At 43.4% G+C, this 16,059-nt stretch overlaps 1 protein-coding gene across 4 annotated transcripts in view; it reads right to left on the bottom strand.

The window, feature by feature from the left end:
* srgap2 (SLIT-ROBO Rho GTPase activating protein 2) overlaps positions 1-16,059 on the bottom strand; it is a 55,874-nt gene that overhangs the window by 20,482 nt on the left and 19,333 nt on the right. For 3 of the 4 annotated variants that reach the window (XM_085456332.1, XM_085456334.1, XM_085456333.1), the window contains one exon: positions 2,878-3,070. In XM_085456332.1, coding sequence (XP_085312458.1) covers positions 2,878-3,070 — 193 coding nt within the window. Of the gene's footprint in view, positions 1-2,877; positions 3,071-3,917; positions 4,062-16,059 lie in introns of those variants that run through there. The other variant, XM_085456335.1, reaches the window with a different exon arrangement.

The raw sequence follows: 16,059 nt of genomic DNA, 5'->3' as shown, positions 1-16,059 counted from the left end.
GTGCAGATGCTGTTCCATACTGTTACAAAGGCTTCATCCCCGCATGAAGTTATTTTCATTACTTCCTCGCAGGCATTACAGCTTTTGCAGCAATGCATCTGTGCTTGAGGATTACTTGAGCGCCTGATTTAGACAGTGACACTAGACAATACAAATGACAAAAAAAGAAAAACGGGGCAATATGTGAAATCTGGGAGAACTAAAATGTGCTTTCATGAATCTGTGTGAAAACTGATTTTAATTCCTGGTGCATGATTTTTGATTTTGTGGTATTTTAATGGAGCAAATAGATAAAGCCGTGGACTTAAACTTAAAAAGTAACAGCACATATAAAACGGATTTTTACTGTTTCATCCCATGGGTGGTCATGCAATCATGTGATCAGATATCAAAAAATCTCATTCAAGTACTGGACTGTGCAAGAGGCTGCATCGTATTAACAGTCAAACTGTCCTAATATTTAACATAAGGGCAGGCTTTGAATGAGTGCACAACTTGTGAGGGCTTCTCCATGTGACCAATCAGCCTGTCAGCCTAAGGGCGCGCACACACACACACACACACACACACACACACACACACACACACACACACACACACACACACACACACACACAGCCGGAAAATAACTGAAATTCCAGCATGGCACCCGGACTGAGCAGCAGCAGATGCAGCAAGACTGTTAAATACACAGATGTTGGGAGAAAAGAAAAGCAAACGGGGTGGGAGAAGAGCACAGAAATGAATGAAAACTACAAACTGAACAGTTTTCAGTCATACTTTTGGTGCCTTACGATGACTTAGTGGATATGATGGGAGAACACCTGCTGCTGCTGGAGCTCCAGTCGAGCAGGTAACCTACATCTTCTCTTCTGTTTATTGCTCTCCCTTTTCCTCATCATCTTCTTTCCCTCGCCCACCCCACCAATATGCATCGCACAATCTGAAACTGTCTCAGTATTGATCAGGGCTGGAGGGTGTGTATGAGGCCGAGTGAATTTGTGTGTGATGTGGGGTATGTCCTCACGGTCGGAATTGGGTTTCGTTTAGAGGACCTATTGATCCTTTTGAGTCTGCGAGAGAGCACGTAAACATGGGTTTGCCCCCAGCAGGGATATTAATATCTCTGGAAGGGTGCATGGTGCTTAAGAAAAGGGAACAGTCACTCTATGGAAGAAAGAGGAAGGCTGGTATTTAGGAGGTAATAGTTTAGAGGAAGTCAAAGAAAATATAGAAAAGCTGAGCAGGAAAAAGTCCCTGTCCTTTGTTACAGTTTCAGTTAACTTGGAAAATCCAGAGTATCGAAAATTCAAAAGATCATTTCTGTGGAAATGAGCTATACCTCTAACACTTCTAAAAGCAAAAGCTGGTAGCTAAAAGCGCCTCTGCTAATGATTTTTTGATTATTGTTATTACCAGTTAGTTTCACAAACACAGGGTTAAACACTGTATCTGTCCATTATTATTAACAAAATGCATCAATTAGCATTTGAACATAAGCTGCTGCTCCATGAATGAATTCCCATTTTCTGAGCATGACAGACAAACATATTAATCTGTACGATAGCCTTAATTACATCAAGGCAATGCAAATCAAAGTACTAAATTATGTTTCTGTCTAATCAAATGCTTGTTTTTGTCCCTTAATGTAAAGCCTTCGTGACAAACATAAAAAAAAACAAAAAACCTGAAAGCTGGTTTGAAACCCTATGAGGGTAAATTTCAATTTACAGAATCTGTGTGTCTCTTTGTTTTCTCATGTGACTCTTTTAATTGGGCCTTCAGTCCTAGCAGGGAACACGAAAGAGACAAACGCACAGAAGGATGACGATATTGTTTCTGCAGAAAGGGCTGTCTCTGCTCATTTAAGAGTAAGCAGTTACAGATGACACACAGCTGTGTGACAAGTCATCAGACATTTAGTGGAGCTATTTGTGTCCCTATGGGTTGGTTAATGACGTATTAATGATACTGCAGTAACGACAACAGGAGCTTATTGCTTGTTCAGCTAAACGGCAGGGATCGCCCATTATATGTACTATTGCATCTAAAGGCTGTTGCCAGCATAAACCTGTGTATTATATCTCAGCATTTAGCAATCCTCAGAGTTGGCGGTCAAATTCCTGTTCACAAGGTAAAAGATGGAAGTGAGATGCAGTGAGGCAGTACTATCCAATAGGATATGTTGTGTGTGTGTAGTTTATGAATAGCTAGCAGTTCAGTGAATCCTTCCCTACAGGGAGGCAGACTGCTACATCATTCCCCACTCAAAAAGTGACAATTCTACAAGAGCACCAGAGGCTGCTAATGCCGATGAGCAACTTATGTAGTTTCATAAAGAGAGAGAGAGAGCGAGAGAGCAGGAGAGAGAGAGAGACATAGAGAGAGAGAGAGAGAGAGAGAGAGAGAGAGAGAGAGAGAGAGAGAGAGAGAGAGAGAGAGAGAGAATCCTTGGTTTGGGCAATGATCCACTCACAGCAAGACACTACAAAATAGTCAGAGCACAAAATCACCACCTGACCATTTCTGGCAAAAGTTGTCATTTCCCTCCCTCAGACACGAACACTGACTCACAGGACCACAAAGACAGTCGAAAGGAGCCCTTAAAATGCAGTGTGCACGCAGCTACAAGTCAAGCAGCTATTTCACATTTATCAGGAAGGAAGTCACCAGTCTCTGAAGCAATGCTGTTTTTTTTTTTTCTTTAAATGCTAAATATGGAAGCTGGGTCAGTTTTGTCTCACATAGGGACTTTTACAGGGGCAGGATATTAATTGCCCCAGGCACTTAAAAATACACGTATGCGACCAAAAGCCATAACCTGAGGCTTACTGTCAAAATAAAACTACGTGTGCTGTCTGTGTGATTTTCTCATACTTGAGTAGATGGTCCTTGGTGCTGCGCGTCTTTGTGAGGAATCTTTCACCCAGCTTCTCCAGGTTGCGGCTGTAGTCCATCTCAATTTCTGCCTTCTTTCGAAAGAAGTCCTGCAGGTCCTGAAGCAGCTGCACCCTCAGCTCGCACTGCTGGTCCAAACACTTGAGCTGCTCCACCAGCTGAGCACGGACCTCTGAAAGGGTAAAAGGAAGGAGTAGAATCAGAGATGACGTTAGCTTTTTGGTTAACATAGCCATGGGCCAGGTGAAATCAACACACGAATCGATGTTTAATGTGCAATCGGTCTTTGCTAAAAATCAAAGGCCTTTTCATATGTTGCTGTTGGCTATACACCACTACCATTAACACACATTTCACAACGATGTGTAAGATGTTAAAACAACCCCTTTACAGCTGACTGAATGACTGGATGTTCCAGTAAAACACCTGGCACTGTGTTGGCTTGGCTGAACTCCATTCCCCTCCCACCCGTCCGCAATGCACAGACGGCTAAGCATGCGTGTGCGTGCGCATCATCATATTTATAAGTGTGCATCTGTGAGTGCGGGATCAGATATCATCTTCCACACAGACATATCTCCAGAGGCAGTCATTTATCCCAGCTTATCACTTTTCATTTTCCTCCTGCCTCCTCCCTCCTCGCTGCTCTCCAGTCTGGCCCTCAAATTAATTGAGTGCACTCAGTGCAGGCACATTCAGTAACCGTATTCAATCACGGGCCGCAAAAAAGTTCTCTGGAGAATCCTGCTCATTGCAGCTACAGAACAGGAGACACAAATCATACACAGCAGCACTTCTGCACAGCCAAGGACACACACACACACACACACACACACACACACACACACACACACACACAGAGGTGATAAGCTGGATCAGTCCTGACAGCTGACAGATTAATGCTACGCTCCCATAGCTTCCTGCCAATGCCGAGCAGTCTGCATCCCTTAAACGAGTTAGGAAACAACACACGCATTTCTCTAATTGTCATCATGGCTAATCTACCACAGCTGTCATACCTCTACAACGCTGGCTGTACAGAAAGCGGATGGTTTTGGTCTCCATCCTGGCTTCAGTGATGTATGGATTCCCTTCAACAATATTCACACACTCAGACACACACATATAGACACACACGCGCAGTCATGCAGTCAGCTGCCTGTCCAGCCAGCAGCGACTGTTGATGCTGCCTTTGTGTTTAACAGCTGAGAGTGCAGTTTCTCATTACCACAAAGAGAAGTGGGATCTCTAAATGTGTCTGTGAGCGCCCCACTCCTCCCACTTCTCTCTCTCTCTCTCTCTCTCTGTCTCATAAACACATACCTAAACACTGTGCCACCAGCCAGCGGCCACTGCCGTTCTTTACTGATTCAAAAACCAGAGTTAGGGAGTTTTAAGACACTGTGGGCAGGGGGGCAAAGGAATGCACACACCGAGCCTGTGTCAGTGCTAATGACCTGGTGTGAACATTTGCTTTCACAACATGTGTTTTTGTCTCGCCGGCTGCATACGTGCGTGTTTGTGTGCAATTTTCTCGTCGCACGCCGTTGTCAATGATCCAGAGTGAGTCAATGTCCCACCCCTTAAGGCTGTGACACAAAACCTTGTAATTAGCCCATCCACGACGACAACACACAACACCTCCAACAAAAACAAACCTGTCCATCCATAAGGAACGTAAGAAGGTGACAGAAAGCATATGGTTATCAGCCTGGAAACAGCTTGAGGGGTGGAGGATATGTACAGGAGGGAATTAAAAAAAAAAAAAAGCAACAGGTGAGTCCCATGTGATCCAAATGTTTAGAAAGCAGATTTAATGGGGGGGAAATTAATTTAATAGGGAGGCCGTGCCCTGAGCCCTGAAACCCCTCTCAGGCCCCTTACATTTACATTAGGATGAAGAGCGAGTTTGACGGCATGCTTCATTTATAAAATATATGGCTGCGTTACATGAGCTCTCCCCACTAAACCCTATTGGTACTGGCTGCTCGACACAATTTCCTTAAGGGGATGTAAAAAGCACAGACGGGTGACAAATTAAAGGAAAAATCCACCATAAAGTCTCATCACATGTGAGCAGAACTGCTTCATTGAGCTTTGATATTCATTCTCCAAGCCCCTGAAACTCTACTGCAGGGTTATAAAGCCATCCTGTATTGGGGGAGGGGGGCACTGTAAAATATGCCTATAGAAAATATCCCATCAGTGTTCAGCTTCATAGGGCACAAAAGACATTACGTGTAAGTGAGAGCATTTTCATACCAGTCACTGACCTCTCATGCCGCGTAGTTAAAGTAATCACTCAGATGTGTCAATACAAAGGGTCAAGTGGTTCCAAATCATGTCAGCATGACTGATAGGGGATAAAACATGCGGGTTGCCTTTTCATTCGATTTGCCACCACTATGCATTTCCGTCTTTAACCATATAAATACCGTTACGACCAAAAGAAGCCGTTTGCTTAGTGAAAGGGAGTTTGCTACAACAAAAAGGAGAGGCAGCAAGTCAAATAGATTCAGCACAGGTCTTCCCTTCGGTTTCATCCCTCTGCAATGACTATCATCCCCCAGCAAGTAAGAAATGGGATGTGAAGTGGGATGTGAACTGGAATGTGACGCCTCCACCCCCTCCAGACAGTCCAGTCACATTTTCCAGGCAGATGAGAGCAGGTCTTGTAATCAGGCTCTGGGATTCTACTTTACTGATGCTCTTCTCCCTGTTTTTCTTCCCTCTCTCCCCTCCGCCTCCTCTGTCTGTAGTGCTGAAGGCTGTCTGGCTCTGTTTGCACGAGCCTCGTCCATACGCTTTTCAGTCTGTTCGCCCGTCCAGCCACACTCACAAACAGGATCAGTTTGGAAAAGGCAGAGATGACTGCTACCTTTGAAGCAGCTAATCCTCTCTTTGGTTTCTATTAACATACATAGTGTATTTGTCTCCCAATAGAATATAGTCACACTACTGCATTTTTCTTTTTTCAGGATCAGTCTTTATTATTCATTTATCTCTTTGACTCTCTCCAGACATAGCAGCCACTTGTTGGTGTGTTTGGGCAAGTTAGACGGTTGTGTATAAATGATATCAGGGCAAATCATATGCCTGGAAGATTAGTGAGCTCACAAAGTAGCAGTGAAATCTGAGGAGTTCAATGTCTTTTTCCCATTTAGATTATTCCACCTACACCCACGTCTCCCTATGGTACATCAGAGCTTATGATACATCATCATAGAAAAAGGAAGACGGCAAAAATAGATGATGGATGAAGACAGAATACTCTGAGTAAGGTGGCACTTCATTGGACTAAGAGTGCAGGCAGCTTGTCTGTGTTGCCTCAACTCAAACCTGAGACAGATGTGTCGCTGCATATTAATGCGTGGATGGCCACTGAGGAGGAAATTAAAGTAGAAAAAAAAGGCATTACAACCATCGACCTGAAGTTCACAGTACATAGACAACCACAGCCTGAAGGCTAAACATAGCTTTCCCCCATCATTTCCTTTGCTTAGAGTTATTTCTGCAGCAAATTTCCCACCAGCTTAACGCCGTTTTGTTTTGTAACTGACAAAAGTGATGGTTGCCCTGGATGCCATTGTGTACTGGCCTACATACAGAAGCTACACATAATGCTACAAGGACTCATTATACCTGAAAACACCCTGGGCTATGGGCACACACACTCACACACTCACGCACACACACAGCAATGTGACACTCTGAGTCCAAGTTGTCACTTTGAGCTGTTTTGACAGCAGCTTTCAAGCCTGCTCCTGGAAGCCCCGCCCTAGTTCTGTCCCCCTCCGTTACTATATTATTATTCCAGACACACACACGCACACACACACACACACACACACACACACGCACGCACGCACGACAACTGTTTACAAGTATGTGATGAGTGTTTGAGACAAGGCTTGAAGTGGCTGGAGAAGGAGTGTGACAGAGAGTACAGACAACAGAGGAATGACAAACTACGACAGTCCACACAGTTGTGTTGATTTACAGGGTGCAGTAAAGTTCTGGTTTACGGCTCCTATTACTTTTGGTAACCACGTTCTATGTGTGCTCAAGTATGGAAATTCCCATTTCCTTTCTCTGCAGACATTATTTATGTGACATTATTTTGTTGGAGCAAAATAATGCAAGGTGAGAAATATGTTAATATAGAGTAGAAAACCTGGCTGTATACATCAGGATTATCTCTCTGCAAGCTCTGGGCCTACAAACTGTGGGCCAGGTAATCAGTAATCACAGCAGGAACACAAGAACACACTCACACAGTACAGTTAACTAGGACTAAGAAATCCAAGTCAAACATTAGGAGATGTAGCTCCCAGCAAAGTACAATATTACCCATTCTTCTTGCTACGTTTGTGTTTATGCAGTAAGGCCTGGTCTTTGTTGCTCTGGGGACTGATACTGCAGCACAGGCTACGGAGAAGCTTATAAAAGAGGAGGGGAAGCAGAAGGGGGGTGGTAGTGGTTTTGTACCACTGTGAGCTCATACCATTGTCCTCACAAGAATGAAAGAAGCAGAGAGAAAAGAAGAGAGAGGGGGACGAAAAAGCACAAAGTAGTGTAAAGGGTGAGTAAGAGGGCGGGCACTGCGTCAGTGTGAATAATATGACCATTCATCCCATACACACAGGAAGACAGGACACAGTTGACAGGAAGTCAGCTGGACCAGTTTATTACCAGCAGGGAGCAACACGAGAGGGGAGGGTTATACTAAAACAACTACAGGAAGCATATGTGTGTGTACGTGTGTGTAAGAGGGAGTGTAGGGGTTGGACTGATGTGTGTGTGTGCTGTGTTTTTCTCAGACTAAAAGGCCCTGAAGAAAAACAGGCAGCTGTGGAGTTCACCAGTATAACCCACCAACCCTGAACCAGGCAACCAAAGAGAGAAGATGGACTGAGGGAGAGAAGATGGGCCAGGGGCTTACAGGTTGAAGGCAGTCAAAAGTGTGTGAGTGAGAGTGAAACAGACACGATGTTTAGGCCGTTGAATGAGTAGGTAGACTAAAGCCTCAAGTTGCAGGTAGTATTTCCTAATAAGATTCTTCAGCAGGGTGGACTCTATTAGTTCCAGACATGTCAAACTAATACTGCTTTAGTGTATATACACACACAGACACACACACACACGTACGTACACACACTTGTGGAGAGGGGAGGAAAGGATAGAGTTACAGTACAGTAAGTGTTGGAGGGAAAGCTATTGCAGGAATGGAAAGATTCCCGCCAATGCCTTTTTCTTGGGTCTGGACATTTCCTCCAAAAACAAACACACACACTCTCACTCTTTCTCTCTGCGTCTCACTCTCTGTCACACACACACACACACACACACACACACACACACACACACGCATACATTAAAAGTTATAGAGGCATTTCCTCTCTCACCCAGACCCTAAAACTTTTAGGAAAAGTAGTGTCGTCTTAAGAAGGCAAGTTAACAAGCTTCGCGACTTGTAGACATGGAAAACCATCCCGAAGCCAAACCGCTGCAAATGTACTGTTCAGCAGAGGAGAGGAGGGACCGACAGCGAGTTCGACAGCAGAGAAATAAACGCTGGGCTATGGTCGGGCATAAACGAATAAAGGGCATAAAACATCAACGTTTACTGGTGTCACTATGGTACTTTATTAGTTTCCCTTTTCAACTAACGTCATAATGCTAGTGAATATATAGTGATACTTTCGGGAAGGCGAGGATGCAAGCTCCTGACCTTTCTCACACGCACACACACTTTCATATAGCAAAGCAGCATTAAAGCTTGATTGCTTGGCAGGCAGGGTTATCATTTTCTTTGTCAGCGTTTAGAAATCCAAAACACGAGTGCACGTGTGTCTGCATTCGAACAAACTCAAGCAGTGATTGGCCCCACGTCCGGACAGCTATGGGGGAGTAGCTGTTCATATTGTGCTTATTGCTTATCTGAAGTCTGGAGAACATATTTGCTGCATTATAGCAGAGTTGACATCTGCACAGAGCCTCTTGCCGACTCTTTTGATGACCAAATTTACGTCACTCTGACCCAGGCGATAATTAAACACTGCCGTCAGAGAGGCCTTATTTATTTCACAATTGTAAAGAAAGTATTTTGGATCTCCAGCAACACTTAACAGATTTCTTCATTCTTTATCTCCACCAACCTACTCTACCTCTGCTCTCGCTGTAGCAAAGTAGAATATTACAAAAAAATGTTTAACATTATATTAAATCTAAGGGTGCTTTTCATAAAGCCTCTACCCTGGAAGCAAGGAAACAGCCTCTAAGGCATGGCTGAGCGCTAACAGGATTTGTATATCAGCACTCCTAAAACTCACTAATCAATAGGCAATCTTACTCTTCATTTATACGACCTACAAAAGACCCAAAGGGGGCAAATGATGTATTATGTGTGTGCTGATGCGGTGACTTCTTCTAGGTTTCCTATATTAACTTTCCCATCCAGCTCTCAGCAATAAAGGGGGAAAAGCATGCTTCTCTCAGTGACCCAGATATACTACATCAGAAGATTAGACATCAAATGGGAGCTTTTAAGTATCAAATAAGACAAAAGCACTTCTGAAAAAACTACTAGTCATACCATGATATTGGAGATACGCTTCCCCTCCCCACTGAGTTTTGCTTGGTAACTGTTACTCTTTGTCCATGATGCCCTCTTTGGTGGTGGTTGCGAGGGAGCAGGGAGAGGGGGAGGCAGTGTGAGAGAAACATGAAAAAGAGGTGACGGGGAGGAAGAGGGGGGGGTGTTTTTGCAGGGGGTTTAGTACTCAGCGGGGGTAAATTCCACGGCACTGCTCCACACCTCTGTGGTCAGATCAGGAAGTCGTTAACCCTTTACGTGACAGTAGGATGCTTTATGTGCAACTGTAGGAAAGACAGAGGACGTTTCTATGATCGATTACATTTTTTGTGGCCATGCAAGCTACCGTCAGGGTTCCTTGCACTCTGTGAGCAAAGAGCACAGGTCAAGGGTCAGGGGTCTGCAAAGTTACTGGAGGGGGTCAGTCTCCCATGTCAACCAGCTGGTTACAACTATCGGTTTCAGCTCCAAAGAACGCTCAGCTTGTTTCTAAGTGTTCCTGCAGAGTCTATTCCTTTACCAGATCGTTATTTCTTTTTGCAGTCATGCTTTCCAGGAGTATGTTCTACTTCTTTGCATTTACCTCTCCTGACACCCATATCTCTTTCTAGCCATCGCGTGCACAGCACACAAGCATTTGTGTGGTGGCAGACAGAATGTGGGGTTAAAGACTGGGGGCTGGGGGTTTCTACGCATAATAAAAAAGGCTGCTTATCAAAAGTTAACTAGCTTCTTTCGCTCCCTTTCAGGCACCGCCTGCTCCACTAACCCAGTCGAGAACGGCACTGGGGGAGGGGGTAGGTCCCACACACGCGGGAACTGGAGGGAAGCAATTCTGGTAAAGAAGCGAATAACGATTATCTTCCAGTTTAGTTTAAAATGCTATTGAAATGTAGGTACTGGACTTCACAGACAACCTAATCAGCAATCAGATATCCAGAGTCTGTGATCAACTTCTCGGTTCAACCGAGATGAGCGGCACTAAATGAGATCACACGTTATCCTATAATTTAGCAACGCACAAGATTTGAGACTGACCATCTTGAATTCTTGGCCTCAAGGCTAATTTCAGTGTCCTTTCTGTGTGTATGTGTGTTTGTGGATGCTGTTCATGCTGAAGGGTACCATCCACCTGGTGTCACCTCTATTTCCTGTCTCTGTTGGACACAGCCATCTGGGCCTCAGTCTGTTCCAGCAGGCCTCATCTCCGTCTCTCTCTCCCTCTGTTTCCATCTCATACACTCTCCAGCTTTGGCAGGCACACACACACACACACACACACACACACACACACACACACACACACACACACACTCCACAGGGATCCAAACTATTACAGTATAGAGCTCTATGCCATCTGTCTGAGGAGGTATGGACAGGTATCAGACAAAAACCCACACGCACGCATATCATATCACCCTGAGCCAACAGCAATATTAAGCTGAGCTCTCCCAGTGTGCATGTGTGTCCACACCCTTTCCAGTGTTTCAAAATGGCCAGTGCATAACGCGCCCCCCCATGTTAATCAGCTTAGCAGCCAGTCAGGAGATTTGACTAATCCAAAACACAACCATGGGAAGAAGCCCACTGAGTGTATGTCTGTCTGTGCAAGTGGTCTTGTCTGACAGTGCGTGGAATAACTTAAATCAGCCTCGACATTTCCAGGCAACACTCTCTTAAAGCAACAAGCATTACCACAATCATCCAAGGCTAGTTTCAAACAGCAAAGGATGGGGAAGAGGATGCCTTTCATGTGCGGAAGCATCACTGGGCGGGTAAAGGTTCTTCCCCGTCTTTATTAGCGTGTTAACACTCGTCATAATCCCAGCGATTGAGCGGCAGCATGTAATCATTTCTTACTTCTAGATTAAACAGTCATCAGTCGTGCAGTCATCTTCATCTTTATTTCACTCCTCAGTAAGAATTAGCCCAGTCATCACTAATGATTCACAGGGACCTTGAGGGCTGTGTAGGCATGTGCACGTTAAGGCCCCCCCCGAGAGGAGTATCACGGCTTTGAAGCCTAACACAGTGCGTAATGGAAACCTTTCTGTCATTTAATAAAGAGCTATGGCAGCATTTGCCGCACAGGAGAGGGGAAACACACATGCATATTCTCAGCGAGGAAATGCTGCATGATACTAAACACGTATGGATGTCCTTATGCAGCAAAGTCTTATCGCGACACTGCATGAGAAATCAGTGGCATGTTGAAAAAGGCTGAAGGAAAAATGATAGAGATCAAGATAGGACGCAGTGAGAGCTGAGAGCAGAGGCTGGGCACGAGTTAAAGGCCGTATCTGCTGATGGCTGCTGATCTTTATCCGAGCGCCGGCGGAAGGCACGGAGGCCAGGAGAAAAAGAGCAAAGGGCACCATCACACAAAGGATGAAACCCAGAGCAGCAGATGATAACATGAGATGCTATCAGCGCATCCGACTCGAGGTCAAATCGCCACAGCCTTCAGCTGCGGCTCTCTTCGAAACAGGAGGGGCACATACGCAAGATAAAGGAATGCAGAACTACATGAGTCCTAATATAAAACGACAGCTCACCCCAAAAATCAAATAGACGTTGTTTTTATATTTTTAATCTTATCCATCTATCCATGTTTTAAACCACATATCCAACTTATGATAGTAGGGTGCTGTTTATACATACATATCAGTCTAGGAGACAACAGCTCCCGAGATGTCTGCTTTCTCTTAAATATAATGAAACAAGATGCCACATGCCTCGTGGTGCTGAAAAGGGAGCAGAAATATACTTAAAAATCTCTGCAGCATTCTATTTTTTTCCTGGAAGAATCTTTATTCTTCCATTATAAAAAAAAAAAAATCCCTGAAGAACTCGGCTGTGAAGAGCGGTTTAATAATGAATTCGATTATCAACAGAAAAACAACAGCATATTTTGACTGTCTGTGTTGTTTGTGGAGAAAGGAAATGCAATTTGTTCCGGCTTTTAAAATCTGCTTCTTCTTTTTTTCTGTTAGTTTTTTATATTTTGGTAAACCAATGGTAAATGACACTCTAGGAAAAATGTAGTGATGTTTTTACTACTATTTTCTTCACATTTTACCGATTAAAACAATAACGGATAAGGAAAGTAATCACTGGTTGGGGGATAGAAGTATTTAGAACATATATGTACACGCGTATTATTAAAACATCCTCTGTGTGGATGGAAACAGCGTATGTCACAATTAGACTGCAGTGCAGCTAATGCGGTCACCTGCCTTTCTGCCTCTACCTCTACCTCTACACATCTCTCCAACCCACTAGTGCAATGGTCATTTCTCTGCTGTGTGCAAGTGTGCATGCATGCAATTTTTACACATTATGGAAATCAGACATGAGTCTAACTGCTGCAGAGGGACTGGGAGTAGCGAGAGAGAGCGATAGAAACTGGGCCATGCTCCAAGAGGAGGCTACCAGCAAAGACAACAACTCCACACCTCAGCACAACAAACCACCACACACAGTTCTGTGTAACGGCACAAAAACTTCGCAGGGATTTTTTTTTGTTTCTCCTCTTCTTCTTTTTCCCTGCAGCACTGTTCGGGCTTTAACTGGCTTTCCACTGATTTTCACGATAAAAAAAAAACAACAGTTACTCTTCTTCCTTGGGGCGGACCGAGAGAGTAGACGGTGAGGACAACTTTTTCTTACACCCCGAGCAATCAATGTACAACAACAGTCCTACGTCTGCGATTAGGATGGGTAACTTGGGGGAAAGCAATTAACCAGCTTTCATTTTAGACACTTGGCTTCCATCAATCACATTTACACCCCTTTTTTTTTTAAACATAATTATTTCATGTGCAGACATAATGAGATGCTTGCAGCATCAACTGGTTTGGATTATCCAATCATCAACGAAGGGTTACAAAAGAGACTTCTCACAGACGGCCAATAAATGCACTTTTTTACAGTATTTAAATACATTTTTACTGAACGTTACTGCTTCAAGTGCGATGGAATCACAGTGTCCTGAAGACAAAACCAACTATTTGAGGCAGTGACTGAAGGACGGCAGGAAGAGTCACAAGCGCACATACTGACCCATGAGGCTCCGATCATGGGTTATCAGATTTGGTGTATCCAAGTACCCATGTCATGAAAACAGATAATTTTGTAAAAGGGGGCTAGGTCATTGTTCAGTTGTCCACACTCTGTCTGTTCATTTTTCCCTCTTCCATTAGCGCTGAGCCCTTTAATGAATATTTTGGGCTTCTTGACCTACCAAGGAAAGCAGCAAATGAGATTACAGAAAACACAGAAGTCAGGTTATTCATTTCAGCAGGCTTAGGAGAGTGCTATGAGAGTGAAACAAGATTACAATAATCATAGACTGCAAGCAGTACTGTGCAAAAGTCCTGAGTCAGCCCTCAATTTCGCTGTGCAAGAAACTGCACAGTGACAATAAAAAAGTCTAAGTCTCATTTCTTTATATTTTGTGTCCATGGAGCCAGATTTTCTTGTAACTTTTTAAAAGCGGTCTTGCACAATACTTCAGTCCAGTCCTCACCATTTTTAAAGGAAGGTTTCTCTTTCGTGAGTTCAGCAACTCAACATTGACCTGTGAACCATTAAGCATAAAAAAAATCATCTAAATTAAGCGATGAACCAGTGTTGTACCTACACATAACAGACAACGCAGCGCAGAACCAATTTTAAATTGTATCTTTAGCCATTTGCTACTAGCAGGCTGCCACAAATGTACACCATTAGTTCACACTTTTTTAACAGAAATATGTCTGAGAGCAGTCTGAGAGGCATAAAATAGTGTGAGCTTTTAGCATTTTAGCATGCTGTGCAATTTGCCCTGAGAAACAAAACAACACAAAAACCAAAGAAGAAACTGAAAAAGCAGCTGACCTTAAAACACAATCTACAGCAGAGGAACAGTATCTGAAAGCCCCCGTCACTGTTGGGGGTCCATTTCAGCCAGCAGTGCTGGGGCTCTTAAAATGAATTGTGTTAAATTAAAACTCATAATTATAAACACAGATATATGGTCAAATTCTGATCCAGCATGCAACACATCTGGAAAGCATCTGATTGGCAACAGCTTCATTTTTCAGCATACCAGTGATCGAAAAAACACACTACCAACATACCTAAAAACATACCTAGTAAAAAAACCACCCAATGCAACACTATCAGTCATGGACTGGCCTCCCCGCAGTGTGGGATCATCTCAACAGAGAACAGAACAAAAGGCAGCCAACATCCAAACACGAGCTTTGAATGTCCTTCAACAAGTCTGGATAATTATTCCTGAACCCTACTTAAAATACTTAAAGAAACAACAAGAAAGCTGCCTAAGAGAGTTCAAGCTGTGTTGAAGAATAAAGGTGATCATACTAAATACTTCTCAAGCTTGTTAGAACTCTATACATATATTTTTAGAATTTGAGGTACAGAGATGCTAATGCAGTATGCTGATGCAAAACCAGAAAAAAAAACCAAGAGACCATGCAAGAACTTCCTGACCTGGCCAGCAGTATAAAAATAATTTATTTTCACACCTTCTAAGTTTGATATTCTGTAACAGTTTGCAGCTGGCCAAATGTCATTAAAAGCACAGGACAGGTTGTCATTTGAACTTCTTCATAATGAAGATACAGCATCCTTTCATACACAAATGCATCAAACTAAAGCAGACTTTTGCACACCTAGCAGGACATTCTTGCACATGGCAGATTCGTGATTGGGGGTTTACCAAATAAAGATCTAAAAAAAAAAAAGAACCTCCCTGCAGCAGAGCAAATTAGGGTCAGTTAAAGTTCAGTAACTTAAGCTCTTTTCTGTTGCTGAGTGAATAAAGTAAGAAAGTGCAACTTCAGGCAATTTCCAGACCTGATTCTTCCGATACCGTTTCACTCTCAGGACAAAGACATTGTATAGGCTAGTGTTACAGGCTGCATGTTTTCACTGTACACTCAGGTAAGCCTTAAGCTAATCTTCACTGTACCTCTGAAGTAAAACCTAGAAAAAAAAGAAAAAAGAAAACACGGTTCAGAAATAACTCACCTGTCAGAATTCTCTCAGATAAAGTCTGAGAGAAATGATACCTGGAGGATGTGTTTATAAGCCACTGCAGGTTAAGCCCGAGGATATGCTAATACACCGTGTCACAACCTCTGTGCTCCTCAAACACACAAAAACACTGTTATTTTTACTTTCTCACACATACTCATAACACCTCAAATCAGCATCTCAAATATCACCCTCTAATTCAATGTCAGAACATCAGCACAGTCAGACGTGCTGGATGAACAGTCTACTTCACTTAAAAAAAAATTGACTATTTGAAAAAAGAATCAATTAAAAGTATTGATTAAACCCACCGTCTGCCCTTCTCATGCTTTTACTTTGTTCCTTGATGTATTTTTTGCACTTGTCCCCACAGGTGGTGAACTCTCACACACAGAGCATCACCCCCATCAGGCTATTTGGTACTCGGTCTGCACAAAGCACGTCTGGTACCCATAATCCTTCACTTTTTGTAGTCAGATACCTAAATAAACCGAGACACTGGTGCTCCCATATAGGAATGGCAT

Source organism: Copadichromis virginalis, linkage group LG5, assembly GCF_057382275.1.
Source record: "Copadichromis virginalis isolate Kocher_CV1m ecotype Utaka linkage group LG5, C_Virginalis_male_GT1.1, whole genome shotgun sequence".
Classification (NCBI taxonomy): Eukaryota; Metazoa; Chordata; class Actinopteri; order Cichliformes; family Cichlidae; genus Copadichromis; species Copadichromis virginalis.
Note: the sequence above shows the minus strand (reverse complement) of the source record. Positions and strands in the feature narration are given on the sequence as shown.